Source organism: Nematostella vectensis, chromosome 15 (genome assembly GCF_932526225.1).
Source record: "Nematostella vectensis chromosome 15, jaNemVect1.1, whole genome shotgun sequence".
Lineage (NCBI taxonomy): Eukaryota > Metazoa > Cnidaria > Anthozoa > Actiniaria > Edwardsiidae > Nematostella > Nematostella vectensis.
The window spans coordinates 9,252,388-9,271,360 of NC_064048.1; the positions used below are offsets into that span (position 1 = coordinate 9,252,388).

General features: G+C 38.6%; 2 protein-coding genes across 3 annotated transcripts in view; both read right to left on the bottom strand.

The window, feature by feature from the left end:
• LOC116618328 overlaps positions 1-4,730 on the bottom strand; it is a 21,954-nt gene extending 17,224 nt beyond the window's left edge. Inside the window, exons 1-9 of the mRNA XM_048722411.1 lie at positions 4,686-4,730; positions 4,400-4,429; positions 2,809-2,871; positions 2,474-2,497; positions 2,370-2,388; positions 2,016-2,137; positions 1,111-1,308; positions 704-914; positions 50-301 (exon numbers count right to left, since the gene is read on the bottom strand). Of these exons, the coding sequence (XP_048578368.1) occupies positions 50-301; positions 704-914; positions 1,111-1,308; positions 2,016-2,137; positions 2,370-2,388; positions 2,474-2,497; positions 2,809-2,871; positions 4,400-4,429; positions 4,686-4,730 (964 nt within the window). The remainder of the gene's footprint in view (positions 1-49; positions 302-703; positions 915-1,110; positions 1,309-2,015; positions 2,138-2,369; positions 2,389-2,473; positions 2,498-2,808; positions 2,872-4,399; positions 4,430-4,685) is intronic.
• A 2,219-nt stretch (positions 4,731-6,949) lies between these two features.
• Positions 6,950-18,189, bottom strand: LOC5512460 (serine/threonine-protein kinase 33). Of its 2 annotated transcripts, none has more exons than XM_032381844.2 (14): positions 18,014-18,189; positions 16,998-17,246; positions 15,156-15,260; positions 14,347-14,427; positions 14,182-14,239; positions 13,883-13,959; positions 13,505-13,592; positions 13,184-13,259; positions 11,203-11,315; positions 10,369-10,454; positions 10,022-10,093; positions 9,870-9,950; positions 8,908-9,006; positions 6,950-8,340 (listed from the first exon to the last, which is right to left on the bottom strand). In XM_032381844.2, the coding sequence occupies exons 2-14, from the start codon at positions 17,181-17,183 to the stop codon at positions 8,125-8,127; spliced, it is 1,338 nt and encodes a 445-aa protein (XP_032237735.2). In that variant the 5' UTR covers positions 17,184-17,246; positions 18,014-18,189; the 3' UTR covers positions 6,950-8,124. The 2 variants fall into 2 exon arrangements, with proteins under 2 accessions (XP_032237735.2, XP_032237736.2); XM_032381845.2 differs by lacking the exon at positions 18,014-18,189 and adding an exon at positions 17,871-17,976.
• Between the last annotated feature and the right edge of the window lie 784 nt (positions 18,190-18,973).

Below are 18,973 nucleotides of genomic sequence, written 5' to 3' on the forward strand. Positions count from 1 at the left end.
AATCATGATGATGATAATAATCGATGATAAAAATACCACCCAAACATACCTGTGATTTCAGACTGCTTCAGACTTGTGGTATCGCGAGCAGGAAGATCGATACTTTCAACATCTTTTTCATTCAATGTCGGATAACGGACAGGATCTTGGTCAGCGGCTTGCAACACGGCGGCATGCGTTACGTTTTTGATAAGGTCGTTGTTTTGCATGATCTTCTTTGTGACTGCTTTCATCACTTGGAAACTATATCTAGGATATACATGGCGGCTGGTTGGTTTCCATAAATACAGTATGTGGTAAACTGAAAAAGTAAAGCAAAATACTTTTGGAAGACTTATACACAACAAATAAAATCCAATGCATACAACGCCAACGATAGCCAGCAAAAACAAACCAGGGCCGTAGCAGGGGGTGGGGTAATGGGGGCATGTGCCCCCCAATATTTTCAAAAATTATAAGAAAATGACCAGTAGGGGCGTGGCTGTGCCCCCCGTTGTTTACATAATGTTTCTGTATTGTGCCCCCCCCCCAATAATTCGAGGCTTGCTACGACTATGCAAACAAAATACACAAAAAGAAAGCATGGAATAAGTGTGAGGAAAAGAAACCGCAACCTTAAAACACATCTTTGATCCATATATCTAATCTCTTCCTCTGTTAGGGTCAGATTTTAAAGAAAGAAAAAAAAAAGAGTCCTACTAACCTTTGTTCCGCTTGATAAAATTCAAAATCTTATGAATAAGGTACATAACAGCAAAAACAAACGGAAATAACACCATGTCCAGCGGGATCAACATGTTAATCAGGACCCAGATCAGCCAATCATATGACAAGAAAGGAGCTTGACGCAAGCGTGAGAATCGCCCTATCCATTTCCTCATCAAGAGTGTGTAGATGACGGGATGAGAGACGAACTGAAATAATATATTTTCCAAATGTAAAATATGGGTGGAGAGAAGTAGGAGGGCGAGAAGGGGAGAGGAATAGAAATACATTATGAAATGAAGGAAGGAAGGAAAAAGTAAATGAAGATAGATAGTTAAAAAGGAAAGAGGGATGGTGGAATGAAGAGGAAATAAATAAGGAGAGGATGAAAGGTTGTAAATTAACCTTTTTTTGTTTGAATACCACGGCTTTGTCCACCACTCTACCAAAGTCATCTCCACCGAAGATCGCACGTTTCATATGGTCGCCCTTTAGTGGATCAATCAAGTGAACAGTAAAATCCTGAACAGAAATGTAGAGCTTCCGAAATTCATCGGCGCCAGGCCCATTCTCTTCAGCATACTCATGTAATTTATTGCTGACCTACAAACAAGAAGTGCATACGAGCTTGATATTTTCAGTAGTAACTCCATAGCCCTTACACTTGTGATCTTTGTTCACACTTCCTCTTATAATTTAAATATATGCACAACTACATATTTAGTCTTTTTGCATTGTATATCAAATTATGAAAACCAAATAAATTTCGATGAAGGATATGCCTAGCGCTCAAGGCAACGGTAAGTTTTTTGTTAAGTAGCAGAGGCGTAGCCAGGATTTTTAACAGGGGGGGGGGGGGGGCAAAAAGGCCCACACAAGACATTTTCTCCTGTATTTTAAAGTATCATACATTCACTTTACTTTTGGCTGGAAGGGGTGTGGCTCTCCCTGGCTACGCCCCTGAGTAGGCAACCTTCATATTGGGATATGCAATCTAAGTTATTTAGGCTTGTCTTACGCGCGTATCTATTCGGGGAAGCATCGACGTGTGGAAGCTAGATTAGGATCAATATAAATAAAGCAATTATTTTGGTCGCGTATATTTGTTTTGTATTGTATATTCTTTTGGGTTTATGTTTCTCTTTTCTCTCGAAAACCACTCCAATTAATTTCTTTTGTGTCATCTTCAAATTTGGTTTAAGGTAAAACTAACGTGCGAAGTAATAGCGCTAAGGCAATTCTTTAATTTCACGTATAATGGTGCACACTCTTGTGGTTACGAACACGGATACACTATCACGCGCACTGACCTCCATAGCCTTCTCCAGGCAGTTAGTCTGACAGCTACCCAGTCCATAAGGTGTGACGACGTCGCTGATTTTATCGATATCCTTGCTTGCTATGACTATATCAAGTTTTTTCTCGAACAAACCTGCAAATGTGAGAGGCACGGACGAATGAAAGACAGACAAATGAACAGATGGACAAACGAGTATTTTTACAGATTGCCCGTATATTCAAAAGACAGACGAAAGGACAGACATATGGACAGACCAACCAACAAACGCAAGGAGAGACAGACAGACATATGGGCAGACGGACAGACAGACGAAAAGGGAGACAGACAGATGGCAGACGGATAAATGACAAGGGTTTTAACCTACCTCTTTCCGCCCTTTCTTTCTCTTAAAATTAGAAGCTTAAAATTAGAACAATATAAAAATCTTTGTTAAAGACACACAATACGAATATACAAAAAGTAACTTACCTCAGCGTCTACTCGTGCCTCAATCTGTAATACAAAGACAATAATAAATCCCGGTAAGAAATGTTTTCACAAAATACCACGTGTGAGAAGGCATGAATTTCCATCGGCTGGTTGTAGAGTATTGCGATATTTCTGTCCATATGGGGTATGAATTAAGGTGTTATATCATTGTTTCAAGATTTCTTCACTTAATTCTTGTTACAAAATTGAGTAATATTGAGCAATATTAATGACTTTTTTGGGATATAATAGAAAATCTGGCGAAGAATACGAATATCGAGGTCTATTTGTCCCGTGCGGCGTTTATTTGTTGTGGCGTCTAAGCCAAAAGATACGCTATCTGAATACCATCCGTGGGTACTAGCCTGCTCCTTGTTTTCCTCATCCTCTCGGGCAATCTAAAGTGTAAACAAAAAGCGTCAACAATCAATGATATTATACTAATCATATTGATTTCGTGGCGGCGGCGGTGGTATTGTGATAATTATGGATGTTATGATGATGATTGTGTTGTGATTATAACGATGGTGTTGTAATGATGATGGTGTTGTGATGATGCAGTAATGATGATGGTGGTGTTGTGGCAAGGATAATGGTGCAGTGATGATGATAACAATGTTGTGATGATGAAGATAGTGGTGTTGTGATGATAGGAGAACGATGATGGTGATGCCGTGATGATAGGGGAACGATGATGGTGATGCCGTGATGATAGGGGAACGATGATGATGGTGGTGTTGTGATGATAGGGGAACGATGATAGTGATGCCGTGAGGATAGGGGAACGATGATGGTGATGCGGTGATGATGCGGGAACAAAGATGGTGATGCCGTGATGATAGGGGAACGATGATGGTGGTGTTGTGATGATAAGGGAACGATGATGGTGATGCCGTGATGATAGGGGAACGATGATGATGGTGGTGTTGTGATGATAGAAGAACGATGATGGTGATGCCGTGAGGATAGGGGAACGATGATGGTGATGCCGTGAGGATAGGGGAACGATGATGGTGGTGTTGCGATGATAGGGGAACGATGATGGTGATGCCGTGATGATAGGGGAACGATGATGGTGATGCCGTGATGATAGGGGAACGATGATGGTGATGCCGTGATGATAGGGGAACGATGATGGTGGTGCCGTGATGATAGGGGAACGATGATGGTGATGCGGTGATGATGCGGGAACGATGATGGTGATGCCGTGATGATAGGGGAACGATGATGGTGATGCCGTGATGATAGGGGAACGATGATGGTGATGCCGTGATGATAGGAGAACGATGATGGTGATGCCGTGATGATAGGGGAACGATGATGGTGATGCCGTGATGATAGGGGAACGATGATGGTGATGCCGTGATGATAGGGGAACGATTATGGTGATGCCGTGATGATAGGGGAACGATGATGGTGATGCCGTGATGATAGGGGAACGATATTGGTGATGCCGTGATGATAGGGGAACGATGATGGTGATGCCGTGATGATAGGAGAACGATGATGGTGATGCCGTGATGATAGGGGAACGATGCTGGTGATGCCGTGATGATAGGGGAACGATGATGGTGATGCCGTGATGATAGGGGAACGATGCTGGTGATGCCGTGATGATAGGGGAACGATGATGGTGATGCCGTGATGATAGGGGAACGATGATGGTGATGCCGTGATGATAGGGGAATTGTGATGTGTGATGATGGAAGTAATAGTGATGATAGCGATGTTGTTGATGTTGGTGGTAATTGCGAGACCATTTAACCAAGCGAAAATAGATATGTCGAAATTTCTTCACACTCTGTTAAAAAAAGGCAAAAGGTGCTTTTTTATTTCAAAACATTCAACGATTTGAGGAATTTTCGAAAATCTGGCGGAAAAATTTCCTTATTTATATTTATATTTCAAGACAAACAAGTTGCTTACCTTGATTGTTACACCCAATAATTCATCTTCCTACAAGAAATAAATAAAATGATAACACAAAAGGAACAGGGCTGTCATGGCAAAAATGAAAATAATGACGAATGAAAAAAAGAGAAGAGAAAAAAGAAAGCAAGGAAACAAACATATCTTCATAGTAAAATTCAACACAAGTACTGTAAAGACCTTCCCCTTTCATTTATTCGGTTGCATGGCAGTACCTCTCACTTTATCAGAATGCCCTCCCCCTCCCCCTCCCCCTCCCCCTCCCCCTCCCCCTCATTTATACCGTATAAATGGCGTTACCCATGAACCACTGCGGGTTACGATACATTGATTCGCGGGTGCAACCTTTGAAATAGGTGGAAATGGATAACGAATCCGGCTTCTTAGTCGCGGAGCGGAATATAGACGAGTCTCAAGTCCAGAGTCCAGTCAAGAGTCCAAGCTACATTGTAGTCCAGATTTTATTATTATGCCTCTGATATTTGTGAAATAAATATTTGATAATAATCTTCCAAAAATCGGTATCGGATACCTATCCCAGTCGACAGTACATTTATCAAGTAAATATGCTTCAGTAATCCCTAGGCATGAACGGCCGGCTATCAATTATTTTTCTTACTATACAATTATTTTCGGCTCAGAGCTCATTAATAGTTATATACCCGCTACACAAATAACAAATACACGATCTTCAAGGCAGGTATTACCATCATTTATTAGAATCGGAACACACGGCGATCTATTTATTTGTTTAAGAAGGCCGATCACGCCGCCAAGAATTGTCAATCAAATACCTTATCAGACTTCAATAACTTATCAGACTTCATTCGTATATTGCTATTTTGAAGTTTTATTGCAAATAAACCGTTGCATTTTCATGTATAAGCAATAACAAAGGGCGGTTGATCGACATTCTTTAAAAGTCTATTATAACGCCACATGTGCAGATCACAGTGATGTGAAGGCGGAATATGTGCATTAGAGTGGGCGAAAGCGGAAAGCGTTTTACTAAATTGTCAAAGCTACTATAAATTGAATAAAGACGCAGAAAAGTGCTTACACATTCTACACAATCAATAAGACTCAGCAATTAAATACTTGCTTTAACGGAGAAGCAATTTATATTTACTGACTTCACTCACGTATTTATTGAAAAAGACATTTTGAAATTCAGCATGTATGGGTATTAGTTTAAAAAGTATTCGAGATAATTGATGGGTAATATAAATATATATATTTTTCATTATTAGTCCCCAAGCACCGATAGTTTTTGAAAAGCTCAAATAACTCACCTGCAAGTCGCACTGTCTTGAAAATGGTTAGATGCGTTGTCGCAAGTGGAATACGGAATTTTCGTGTTTAGCTTCCCAAGCTGCGGGAGCTTCGCTTGAGCGGAGCCCACAAGAAAAATATGGTAGCAAATATTGGTAACCCATCAATCGAGTTTCGTGACGCCGTGATGTCTGTCTGTGTTGTCCTTTTTTCGTCCCCCCCCCCCCCCCCAAAAAAAAAGCAATAAAAAAAAAATAAAAACCCAAACTTGTTAGGCGTCATATATGTATAAGGGGTGCAAGGATTTGGTTGCTACGAACGACGTCATCGATGACGTCACTTAAACTATCCTCATCTTATTATTGAAACACCACAAGGCAACCAATATCGACACTACCACCGCATCGACATGACCAGCATCGCATCAACATGGCAACCATCGCATCGACATAACCACCATTGCATCGACATAACCACCATTGCATCGACATGAACACCATCGCATCGACACTTCCACTATCAATTACTATTCTGGTAAGAGGTTGGACTGGTTGACCTTCCACACCTTGTTATGCTCATAACGGGCAATTGTAACATCAGCTTCGGGAGTTAGGTCGTCCCATAGTGTTTTCCTTTTATCAGGCATATGTTATCAGCAGGTGTTAAAATTCTTTTCATATAAGTCCATATTCCTTCCTTGCCCTCGCCCCCCTTTGCTCATCCTTTTCGGATATTCTAATTTGTATTTATTCAATAAAGACATAACGTCTACTATCAAAATCAAGATTGATAATAGGATAAAAGAACTTCCGAGAGCAATAAAGAATTCTAAAGAAATAAAGTGAAGTACCGAGTTCAAGCTCAAACACAAAACAAAGACAAAAATGCTTGCTTCCCTTGCTCCTGGGAGCAAGAGTAGAAAAAAAAGGCAAAAAAAAAAAAAAAAAAAAAAAAAAAATTGGAAGACAAATTTTGAGAGGCTTTCATGTTTATGCTTCATTAAAAACTCAATTGAGAAATGGCAGCTTTCCATCTCATCCGATAAAAAATTTGTGCTTTTCAAAACTTCGTATTATGCTAAGTAAGCGCAACGAACGTAATTTTCCGATTCTCACTGGAACGAAGCGTAAGAGCAAGCGCAAGAGGACGCAACTGATTGATTTTGTTGCGCTTGCGCTAGTGTTTGACTTCTTACTTATGTTGCGCCTCCGTCCTAGTGAGAACTAGCCTTTGAAGCTGACTTTTTATCTGGGGAATAACAACCTGAAACAAAGCTCAGTCGTGTGAATGCATTTATTCAAGGTGAGAGGTGACAGTCACCAGACAAGGGAAGAAGACAATGCTTCTCACGTATCCATCCGGCAGCAAAATCACGAACAGTTAGTGATGATTCACTGATCACAAAACGTCCCACAAACTAGTCTTAAAACGGCACTGAAAGATGGGGTTATTCTACAAACTCTACGTTAAAGTTTCAGAAAAAAACACCATGGAGTTCCATCCCATATTCAGTTTATGTGAACACTAGGTTCTCACTAAAGTAAGGATTCCATTAGAATATCGAGCAATTTTTATCAATGGTCGTAAAAAAATCATGGACCAGGAAATAGTTTTGGTGTCTTAAAAACTGTGTCAATTACCATGTCATGCTTCCATTAAAATAACTTTATCCAAAGCTATTTAAATTGATTTTGAATTTTCCAAAAGGCACTTTTTAACAATGTTTTTCATGGCTGTGCAAACAGTATTGATTCAATTTTAACCCATATCCAAACTTGGTACATGATTTTGGCAATGGGCTGCGAGATGTTCTAATGGATTCTCTTTTAAAGATTTCTATGATATGCTTTCATCGTATGAATTGGCAAACCCAAGAAAAAAGTTGAGACCCTTGGACAAAGGCAAGGAAAACAACGTTCTTTTGTTCGAGATTTGAGAATTTAGCTAGGAATCGATTAAATTTGTGTATTTGTGCTGCTGGTCAGCGAAGAGGTATCAAACTGGGCTATAATCATTTAGTTGCTGTTTATACCTCTGCGCAGTAGAATTCAGAAAACAGAAAAAAATGTAATTGGATTGCTGGTCTTGATGTTAATCCACCAGCTTAAAATGCCAGTAAAACTCGAAGCAGAAAAGCAACAAGGCTGTCAGCTTGAAGGTAAGGTAATATCCGAGCTAGCTATGACAATGACTCCATTCTCGACCCCAGACCCTCCCGCTGTTTCGCATGAGAAAGCCTGTGGCCCGGCACCGGTAATCAACAACGATGCAGCTCGTCTAAAGTCTAATTTTCCCTCGTGTTTTTTTCTGGTTGTCTAATAGTTTGTCGTGACAAGTGCTTACGGTGAAACGCTATAAATCTCCATAAATAATAATTGACCATTCAACCCCTGAGGCCAACATAAACTATCTTTGCTAGCGATCACAACTTGAGCCCGCGTTCATCTTGGTCACCTCTTCTTATCCGGCAATTTGCGCGTTCTTGGAGTGCCTGTGGTTTTTGGTGTCGTTAGACCCTGGGAACTGCGTGTTGGCTGCATGTAACTGGGCACTGCGCCGGAAGTGCTAGCTTTGGCCGCGTCTTTGGCTCGGTTTGGGCTGTGCGACTCTCGCGAGGCTGGCATAGGACTGGGCATATTGACAGATTTCTTGGGAGTTTGCGAGGACTAAAAATCAAGCATAACGGACAGGTATAAGCATTATAAAGAGACGATACACAGGCTAAAGTAGTGCTTTAGCCTGCGTGCAGCCGGAAATAGTTCCATTATTAGTAGTGCTATAGCCTGCGTGCAGCCGGAAATAGTTCCATTATTAGTAGTGCTTTAGCCTGCGTGCAGCCGGAAATACTGCACGCAGGCTATGTTTTTATTTTGGCTTCAGTTTGCCTCTCAAAAAGTCACGTGATTTCTTAGTAAAAGACGTTTATTTGAGAAGTTATGGACTACACACGTGATGCTTTTGTCCTGCGAGCAGTGGCGTTTATACGAACTTGGGCTATTATTCCCGAACGACAACAGTTCCAAATTGACTTTTGAAATAAAGAGATGGACATAATCCAACAGCAAAATAGTCATCTCTGAATGCACAAGCTAGCAAGGGGACAGCTCTACTTGTCGACACTTTGTCAAATACCCCCCCCCCCCCCCCCAATTCAGCTCTCTGCTGTGTCCTCTACCAGACGTCTGTTGTTCTCGTTCTTCTTCCCCAAACATGCCGCTTAGTAGTTTACTTACACTAGTTTTCCTCGTGGTACTTGACGCGACGAGTGACTTTTTAGGTGTGGCAGCACTTCTTGTTCTGGTGGGGCTATTGGTAACTTTTTTATCTGTCTCCTGGGGTAAAAGGGCACAAATCGTTGATTACAGACCTTAACAGGTAACGAAAAATTCTTTAACCATCACCATCACCACCACCCCCACCATCACCACCACCCCCACCATCACCACTATCATCACCGACACCATCACCATCACTATCATCACCATCATCACCACCACCACCATCACCATCATCACCACCACCACCATCACCCATAATCACCACCATCACCACTATCATCACAATCAGCACTACAATCAGCACCAACATCAATGCCATAACCATCACCACCACCATCAGAACCACAATCACCATCCAGCATCACCATCACCATCATCACCCATAATCACCACCATCACCACTATCATCACAATCAGCACTACAATCAGCACCAACATCAATGCCATAACCATCACCACCACCATCAGAACCACAATCACCATCCAGCATCACCATCACCATCATCACCATCCAGCATCACCATCACCATCCAGCATCACCATCAACATCCAGCATCACCATCACCATGACTACCACCATCGCCATCGCCACCACCATCACCATCAGTGTCATCATCATCGTCATCATCATCATCATCATCATCATCATCATCATCATCATCATCATCATCATCATCATCATCATCATCATCATCATCATCATCATCATCATCATCACCATCACAATTATTATCATCATCACCATAAAAATAACTTCATGAACAAACATAAACATTCATCACTATAACAATGAGCATTATCAGCAGCAGTTTTAGCTCAAACCATCAACGTCACCATATTATCATCATTAACAGCACTAACATTACCATAGCCACTCCAATCGTTATCAGCCCCACATCTCTATCACAACCTCATACCTCTTTGTTGTCAGGGGGTGTTTCAGATGAGATGTAGCCATCTTCCATGCTATTATTATTACTCTCTCCTGAGCCATTTCCCTTGGAAAAGAGGTCAAACAAAGGGTCAATATATGTCAGATAATAAAGCTTTAGACCCAGTAATGAATTACCTGTTTTAATTCTTCTCTGTACATTTTCATCAGCTCTAAAACATTTGACGGCTCTGAAGCTTCAGAGTCACCCTGTAAGAAAGTCATGCAAAATCACTTTATCACTTTAAAAGCCTCTGGTAGCCACCGTTTTGTCTTCCTAGCAAAGTACAAGTGTGAGCAAGAATCCATTTCCATCAGATTATTTTGGGGAACCCATTACAATTATTTTCAATTTAATTTGGTATTTTTTGTTGGTCACAAGTTTGCACTTATACCTTATGTTCTTTGGTTAAATTTTAAAAGTATCAATGCAACAATCTACTTGATACTTCTTAGCCTTGAAAGGCCATCTAATGGGTGTTTACCGTGATCCATGGGTGAATGAGAACCTCCTTTGCCGTCCGCCGATGAGCAGGATCAACCTTAAGCATACCAAGTAACAGGTTCTTGGCTAAAATAAAATAGAATATCATCTATATTCAATCTAGAAACAGATTTCTAGAACAGTATTCACGCTAGTATTTTTTTACTTTCTTTGTTACAAATCTGGCTTGGTATCAATAACGAATGTTTCTGTTCTAGTCTCTAGACTTCTAAAACCTATAAAAAATGCTAAAAGCAAATATAAGTAACTCAACAAAATATAAATAAACGAGATGGTGGACAAGAGTAAAATTATACAAAACATATAATGTTAATATTTTCAGTTAACTTGATGCTCTAAGCACTGATGATGCTCGAATAATATGATACACTATTTCTAGGGAGCCCACAAAGGTTTACACGACCTTAAGCCTCTATCAAATCGAGATAAATAGTATTTGAGGGTTGATAAGAGTCTGTGAAAGTTCCACTCTTTTTAGCTTTCAAAGGGTTGCAATCAAACAGTATTTGGGATGTAATAGAGCTTTCCAGTATTTGAGAGTTGATGAAAGTAGTCATGTTAAAAAAAAGAGTCAGCATTGTCAATCATTTGACTGCAGAATTCATCACTGAACTGTAATTGCATGTTAAATTTCCTTTAAAGTGTACTGCTAATTAAAATACATTCATTCACTCTCATTTACACAATCAAACGGTGACAGCTCTCATCAACTCTCATGTTGAATTTGCATTTCAATGAGGGTCGATGAGTGCATGGTAAAAAGGTAATTGGGGTTGAAACTCCCACCAACTCTCATCTGCTATGCATTGCATACCTGATTCATGGCACACTTCCCAGCAAGGGTCTGAGAAGTCTACAATGCCTTTTTTGATTATTTCATACAGTTTCTCTTCGGTATCAGCCATAAATGGCGGTCTACCAGTGAATCTAAAAAAAGAAAAAAAATGAGAACTGACTGCAAATCAAGATAAAATTTAACTGCCAACAAAAAATGTGAGTTTTTGCTGGTTGCACACACGTTTGTCCAGTTTTGGAATGCTACTGCACAACCCAACCACAAGGTCATGACTATGTACATTTTTTTAGTTATGGATACACAAGAGCCCTCGGAATTTCACATTCTCATTGGATAAAAGCTTAAGTGCCTGCAATGTTTTGTTTGATGAGTGGAAAAATGAAAAAAAAAAAACATGTGAACTCAACATGAATGCTTGATGAAAATGTTTTAACCAAACATCTGAGATGTTGTTGAAGTCAATTAAGTATGTTTTATGGTTGGTTAAATGCACAAACATTTACATAAAACACAATACTTGTTAAACATGTTGAATGTTTAGCCAAGCCAACAAAAATGGAAGCAGCACAAGCAATAAGACAACAATAGTAACATTAAACAAGATCAGATGCATCTAAAGAAACAATCTTTATGGAAACAATGCAGACGTTTGTTTCGTTGATATATGTTGCGAAGGTCAATTAAGGTTACAGGGTGCCTTCAGCCTGTGGGACGCCGAAAAAGAAAGAAAGAATGTCGATACGCATGTTAGATTAAATTGAATAATATGCTCATGTTACCGTATATGTCATTGTAAAGCTTAATAAATGAGAAATACGATAATCCTTTTTGTTTCTAGGTTTGATGAAATGCCTTATTTTTTAACGGGTTTTAATCACGCACTTGTTTTTAGCTAATCACATCCCTTAAAAACCGTAATGTGTCTAAACTATCCGGCAGATCTTTACGTTTTATGGCTTAGTCAATCACCATATACACACCTGCAGTACCAAACTTTGTTCCTATGCAAATTTGAGTCAAAGTCAGATGACTTAATAATTTCCAGGTAACACAACACCGGAGGACATAAAATACGATCCGTAAAAAATCTCTCAAAAGCAGAACACAGTATCACTCTTGAATAAATAGCGTGTTGCCAAATGTTGCGGTCATAGCTCTATACTTTACACACATCAGGGTTTTCAGCTCTAGAGAAACAGATCGACCAATAAAAGGCGAAAACCAAGTCATTACGGGGAGTTTTGAATTTCGCCATGAGAAAAACAAGTGACAAGCAAGAATTCCTGCACACATGGGGAAGACAAGGAAAAGCCGCGCTCACACGAAACAAGAAAAACGAAGGCTGAGACCGATAGCAAATAAGGCAGGTTTTTTGCGATTTTGTGACATGTACTAGACGATTTTGGAAATGATGAGGCATTCTTCGCTGATAACCTTGAAGCAGGTTGTAGGGACAAACTAATACAAGAGAACCCAACAAGAAGATTGTCCTTATCCCTTTTAGAGAGGTATTTCATTTAGAAGTCTTCACCCTCATTTTACGCTTGAGACGACCCCTTGCATGCCGGATGTTAGGAACACAGGGTTCCAGTAATTGACAAGAGGGTTAAAGTTTTAAAACATCTTGATGCTTACACAAAGTCTTCAAGCAAAATTCGTTTTTTTCTTATTATATAGAGAAGATGATAAAAATCTAAACTTTTCTTTGCTATAATAAAGGTAATGTAGCAGGGAAGCAAAAATATTTTTTCTATAGAATTTTTTACTTCAAGGCACCCCGTAAGTTTAAGTGCCATATTTTGTGGATGGCTAAACATACAATGCATTTGAATCATTTGCAAACATGCATGAATGTTTAACCAGGTCAATGACAGCAATTCAACAAAAGCAACAAGAATGGAAGCAGCATCTAGGTTTGGACAACAATAGCAACAACAACAAAACAGCAGATGCAGATTTGATTAGGGACACAAAGAAGTATTGTTTAATGCATACTTACAGTGTATACATAATGACTCCTATACTCCAGATGTCACACTGCTGACTATACCCAAGGTCATCTATCACTTCAGGAGCTAGAGACAAAAGACAGAGAATCAGTACTGTAACATATACTGTAAGTCTCAGGGGCTAGACACCAAGGACAGAGAAAATCTGTAACATCCACTAGACATTAGAAGATAGATGGGACCCAACAACAAAGGGAATCACATAACATGGACCACAGAAGCTAAGGAGGGGGGGAGAGACCTTAGAGATCCTTGTAATGGTAAAAAAAGAATGGATGTGTCAGATATAGTACAAAGACAGAGCTCCTTACCCATGTACATAGGTGTCCCACAGACGCTCTGCATCATGGAGTCACTTCCAACCCCACCCTTGACTATGGACAAGCCAAAGTCTGTGATCTGAGATAAAATGAAACACATATAACAAAATGGCGACATGAAGGACATAAGAGAGGTATGGTTTAAAACATTTTCAATGCTTCCATAAAATCATAAAATTAGACTGGAAATATCCATCAAATCTTGAAAATGGTTAATGCTTTTTTTGCAGAATGACATAAAGAGGCATACTGACTGAAAGCTCAGACAATCTTTTATAGATCAGGGCATTTTTTGTTGATTATTTTGTATTGTATTTAGTGCTAATCAGTGAAAATCATGAGAATGCAGTATTTGGAGAGGGTGCTCACCTTAACATTTAGAAGCTCATTTCCAGTTGGATGACTGAGAAGAATATTCTCCAACTTCAGATCTCGGTGAACAATATCTACAAGAAATACTCTAAGTCAGTATCAATCATACAACTTCATATTGGCTTTATCACTTCAAACTTCATAATTCTTAAGCAAAAGGACGTATACAGTACGTACCCACTCAGAACCTAGCATTTAAGAAAATGTTACAGTACCCTAAAAATACCAATTTCAAACTAATTAGCCTAAAATTTTAATAAAAAATAATGCCACACACTACATGTATTCTACCTTACCTAGATCATGTAAGTATGCCACTGCACTGACAAGTTGCTTGATAACAGTCCATGTCTCCTGTACAGACAAAACATGAAGTTATTATAAAAACTCTAACTCCTGTCTAACTTAACAGCACATTGACCTTTCTCTACATGACTGTTCTTCAGAAAACATTTTTTTACCTTTTCGGTAAATCTTTTCTTCCTTTCTAACATCTTATCCAAACCACCAGCATCACAGAGCTCCATCACCAGGTACATCCGCTGCAAGACACCAACCAGTCCTAAAACTTTTTTCATGTGATCAAGCTAATGCTGTTAAATGCGTTAGTACATTTCATTGTTTTAGTTAAGTTTTTTTTATGGGGAGAGGGCTTAATAGAGTGAGGGGGGAATAATCTATTGGCTGTAAAGGAAAGGTTTAAAAGAATTTTTATTTATTTATTTATTTATTTTTTTTTGGTGGGGGGGGGTTAAAAAAGCTTTTACAGTAACCTAAGAACACCGAGTTGCGCTACAGACTCTAATACAATGCAGGCTCAGGCATTTGTTAGAGGGAATTGGGTAATGTTCCATTTTCAATTACAAAGCATGCAATCCAATGCAGCTATAAAAGATGACATGGAAAAATGCTCCAAAAAAGCTCATTTAACATAAAAAAAAGACAACGAATTCCTTTAAGTACTTAGAGAGTGTCATATTAATATCATATCACATCGTCCTGGTGCTCATAAATAACGTGAGGATAAATGTCTTAGATGTTTTATTGTATTATTGTATCTTAGAAGTTTAAGTATTGTACCTTAAAAGTATCACAAAGTATTGTACCTCAAAAGTATTATAAAGTATTACCTTATGATAAAGTATTTTACCTTAGAAATATAATAAAGTATTGTACCTTAGAATAAAGTATTTTACCTTAGAAGTATAATAATAACGTATTGTACCTTAGAAAAAGTATTGTACCTCAGAAGTATAATTAAGTATGGTACCTTAGAAGTTTCATAAATCTCCTCCAGATGGATAAGATGCTCATGGTAGATTTTCTTCATGATCATCACTTCCCGTTCAAGTAACTTCACAGCTGAGCTCCCAGCCTGGAAAAATGCAACAAAGAAATTCGAGCACAGATAATGGGATGGTTACCTTATCACACCTGTAGGTACATCTTTACCCTAGGCAATCCAGTCTTTGACCCTTCTCCCATATCTACAACATGTTTTTTAACAGCCCAATCACTGCATTTGACATTGAACATTATTTATCTTATAGATGGGGCTCTGCATGGGACCACCTTGTCTGTGTCCCGTTGCAACTTCTCTTTTGAGTTCACTTCTGTCTTATATGTTTTGCATTGTAGTGTCTTTATTTTTGTATTTAAGTAATTAACTGTTTTTGAGTCAAAGTTAAAAAAAGAAGACAAACTAGAAAGACAACACATTGAAAGTCAATATGCTTTAATGGAACATGATAGAAAAGCTCTACACTATACCATGATACCAAAATCATAAAACACTGTGTTTCTGTACACAATCTAAGCCACATTCAGGAACTTTGTCTTTTTTTGTATTGCAGTACTTGGATTAGTTACACTTATCTGGGACCTAAGATTCATGTTTTCAAAAAGAATGCAAAAGGGCACATGTAACCGGTATGTTTGCAGCACCCACAGATAACAGAAAATTTTAACTATGGTTTAAATTTTGATTTGTTGTGCTCTTTTTTTTGTTCATTTTCAGTTAACCACCCACTGAGAGATGATTCCAAAGTACACAAGGCCATGTTGATGTACAACACAATTAGTTGCTTAGTTCTAATCCAAGGCAATCACACTTTGTTCCTAACAGGGTCTTGTTTCAACAATTCCTTGATCCTCTGTGACATGAACAAATAACTGTATACCCCCAAAACCCACATGATTAGGAACAACCATGCAATACAAGCATGCAAAGGGTTCACTTAGAAGATGGGGTATTCAGAAAACTACTGTTGGAGCACCTCCACCCAAAACTTGGTTAATGGATAATTAGTTTTTTACTTCCTTGTGTCAAATCCTATTGTTTCCAGAGGTCTTGTTTCTTTAAAATGAGACATCAGTAGCTAATAACATATACAAGTTTTGTTTACTTATGAATGTTTAAAAATTCAAATCCAAAGAAAAAAAACAGTCACTTCTCTAAACACACAGTTATCTATCACTACTAAATTTATCAGGAAGTATGTGTGCAGCCGGAAATAGTTCCATTGCATGCAGGCTATTTATCAGGCTGTCAGAAATAATTAAAGAAATTGACTGATTTTGACAGGACACTGAATAATTGAGCCAAACACCCAATGTGTTTGGTTAAAAATTGGAGCTATATTTAGTAATGTGAATATCTCTCTAGATATTGAATAATTTGAACTTGACTTTTAACACATTGTCACTTGGATGCTGAGGAAGGAATATGTCACCAAGTTTAAATACATCTAGCAGTGGACACATCTAAAAAAACTTGCAAATATAACAGAGAAAATACACGAGCTATGTTTACATTAAACACATTTCCAGCACAAAACACACTGGTGGAAAATTAAGTGAAGACACACATTCCTAATATAGTGAGTGAAGTAAACCTTGGATAGAAACTTGGCAACAGAGTTTACTAGGTGAAAAACTCACTCCATTTTCACCTAAAAAACTGACATAATTTAATTAAATTTGGGCTAATCAGCTATTTCTTAATTATGTGAGTCTTTTGAAATTCATAATTGCGGCCAGAAAGTCAGACTTTTTGTGCGGCTTTGAACTTTGTAAATGGAAAATCAATAATAAATTCGATGTAATTACTCACTTTTTCTTTATTTACGGCCTTGATGGCCCATCTTGTGCCGGTTTCGATGTGTTTGGCTTCATTCACGACTCCAAAACTACCTCTTCCTAAGACTTGTCCGAATTCATAAACATCTTCAATTTGTTTCTCGTCTTCGATGCGAGTGTGTTTTATTGGGAGTTCTTTCTTGTTGGCTAGTAGGGCCATATTCTAGCCCTAGTATAACCTCCAATACCTCAGTTAAACGCCATATTTCAGATATCTCCCGACCTGAAATAAAAATTTCATTTTTATATTGTTTATACTGCATTTTTGGTGCAAATGCTGTGTGGGTGATTCATTTGGAAAGAATAACTCGATTTGTTTGCTGTTTATCCCCGTAACTTTGATAAATGAACATTATAATAAACCGCTAGACTAAACTAAAATATCATGACATCGCCTTAAAGTACAGGAAATAAGATCGAGACCTGGAAAGTATGGAAATACAAACTTGAAATTTTTTTCTCAAACGCCAGTTCACGATCTTGTTTTATACCGGTTCCAAGTTGACACAAAAATGCATCCTCACAAGCTCGTCCGCAAAATACCGAACTATGAACCAACATTATTATCGAGACCACAATAAAAACAACCAGATAGCTGAGAACGACTACTAATAGATGAATCCCGGAGTGCACTATTCATTCTATCGAGATAAAATCTAAAGAAAAACTTAAAATAAAGGCAACTTGCGAGACACCTTTGTCCCAGGTCGCCTTGAAAATGAACTTTTAGCTTAGCGACGTGGAAATCGAGGTTGCTCTTCTATTTAACTAAGTCGCTAGAATCAAAGAAACTGACAAAATACACCACCATTAAAGCAAAAAAAAAAAAAAAAAATGGCTAACTTACCACAGGCTTAATTTAAAAGACAGAAAAAGCTTAGGGAACTTTTGAAACTGCGCTAAGGAACTCGGGAAGTTGAAGAAATCAAGCGAGCGCCAACGACGACCACGCGAGAAACCGGTTGGTAAAAACAATAGAGATATACTTACCTTTTTGGTAAATTCATAATATTTAGGAGCCTGACTAATTGCTGTTTCATAATTGCCACCTCCTAGGTGATATGACGAGCAAAACAAGCCATGAATTCAAGATAATTCCATCCACGGTCGCCATCCAACTCAAAACTTTGCATAACTTTGACTGTCAAACCAACCGGCCGCGCGAGGAATGAGCTGGCCTGGGGACGGCCCCTCGCTAGGATGCCTGGACCACAGGAGGACCAGAGTAGTTACAGGTTATTTTTTGTATTCTTTTGCATAAATGCTCAACAAATAAAACTGGTTTCTATAGCAAAAGAAATTGCTTTTATTTTACTTTGTAGTCTTACAATGTTCTGAATAATTCTACATCTCCTAGAAACCATTGGCAACAATGCGGTTAATTACGTGTGTAGGTAGATTGTTCCAGAAAAAAACTTCAGCATCTAAAACCACGATTTACTTCACCGGGCATCTATTGTTGTTTAGTATGAATCTACTCACATACTATCACTAATCTCGCAATTTGATTGGCTCCCGTACTCACTATCTATTGAGCCATAGATAGTGAGTAGCGAAAAAGCCACTTGAAGCGAAAGAGAAAAAAAAAAACCTTGATTCAAATTTGAAAAAAAAATTGGTTCAAAATCTTTTCTAGTAAATGTATTTTCCATCCTTACAAAAAGACACTAAAAGTAACGAAGACTGCAGGGTTTTGAAGCTAAAGTTTTCAATTTTCGTTTATCTGCGCGCGCTGCAAACACCGGTTGCATGAGCTCGCGTACGCACTAGAAAACACGCCATTTCAAACGAGCGCGCGCTTTTTTGATTTTGTAAAAATACCGTTTTCGTTGTTTGTGTTATTACTGATAATTATTAAAATAGTCATTTATTTGAAGGAGTATGTGAGTAGATTTATACTAAAAGAATTAGACTACTCTTTCTCTATGAGTCAAATAGTCATAGAAAACT

Bases quoted from the DNA above. Each gene is read 5' to 3' on its own strand.
- LOC5512460 (XM_032381844.2), bottom strand. From the start codon at position 17,183: ATGGCCCTACTAGCCAACAAGAAAGAACTCCCAATAAAACACACTCGC. The intron at 14,240-14,346 runs GTAAAAAAATGT...TTGTCTGTACAG, and splicing joins AGAAAAGATTTACCGAAAAG to GAGACATGGACTGTTATCAA. The intron at 9,951-10,021 runs GTAATTCATTAC...CTCTTTTCCAAG, and splicing joins ACAGAGAAGAATTAAAACAG to GGAAATGGCTCAGGAGAGAG.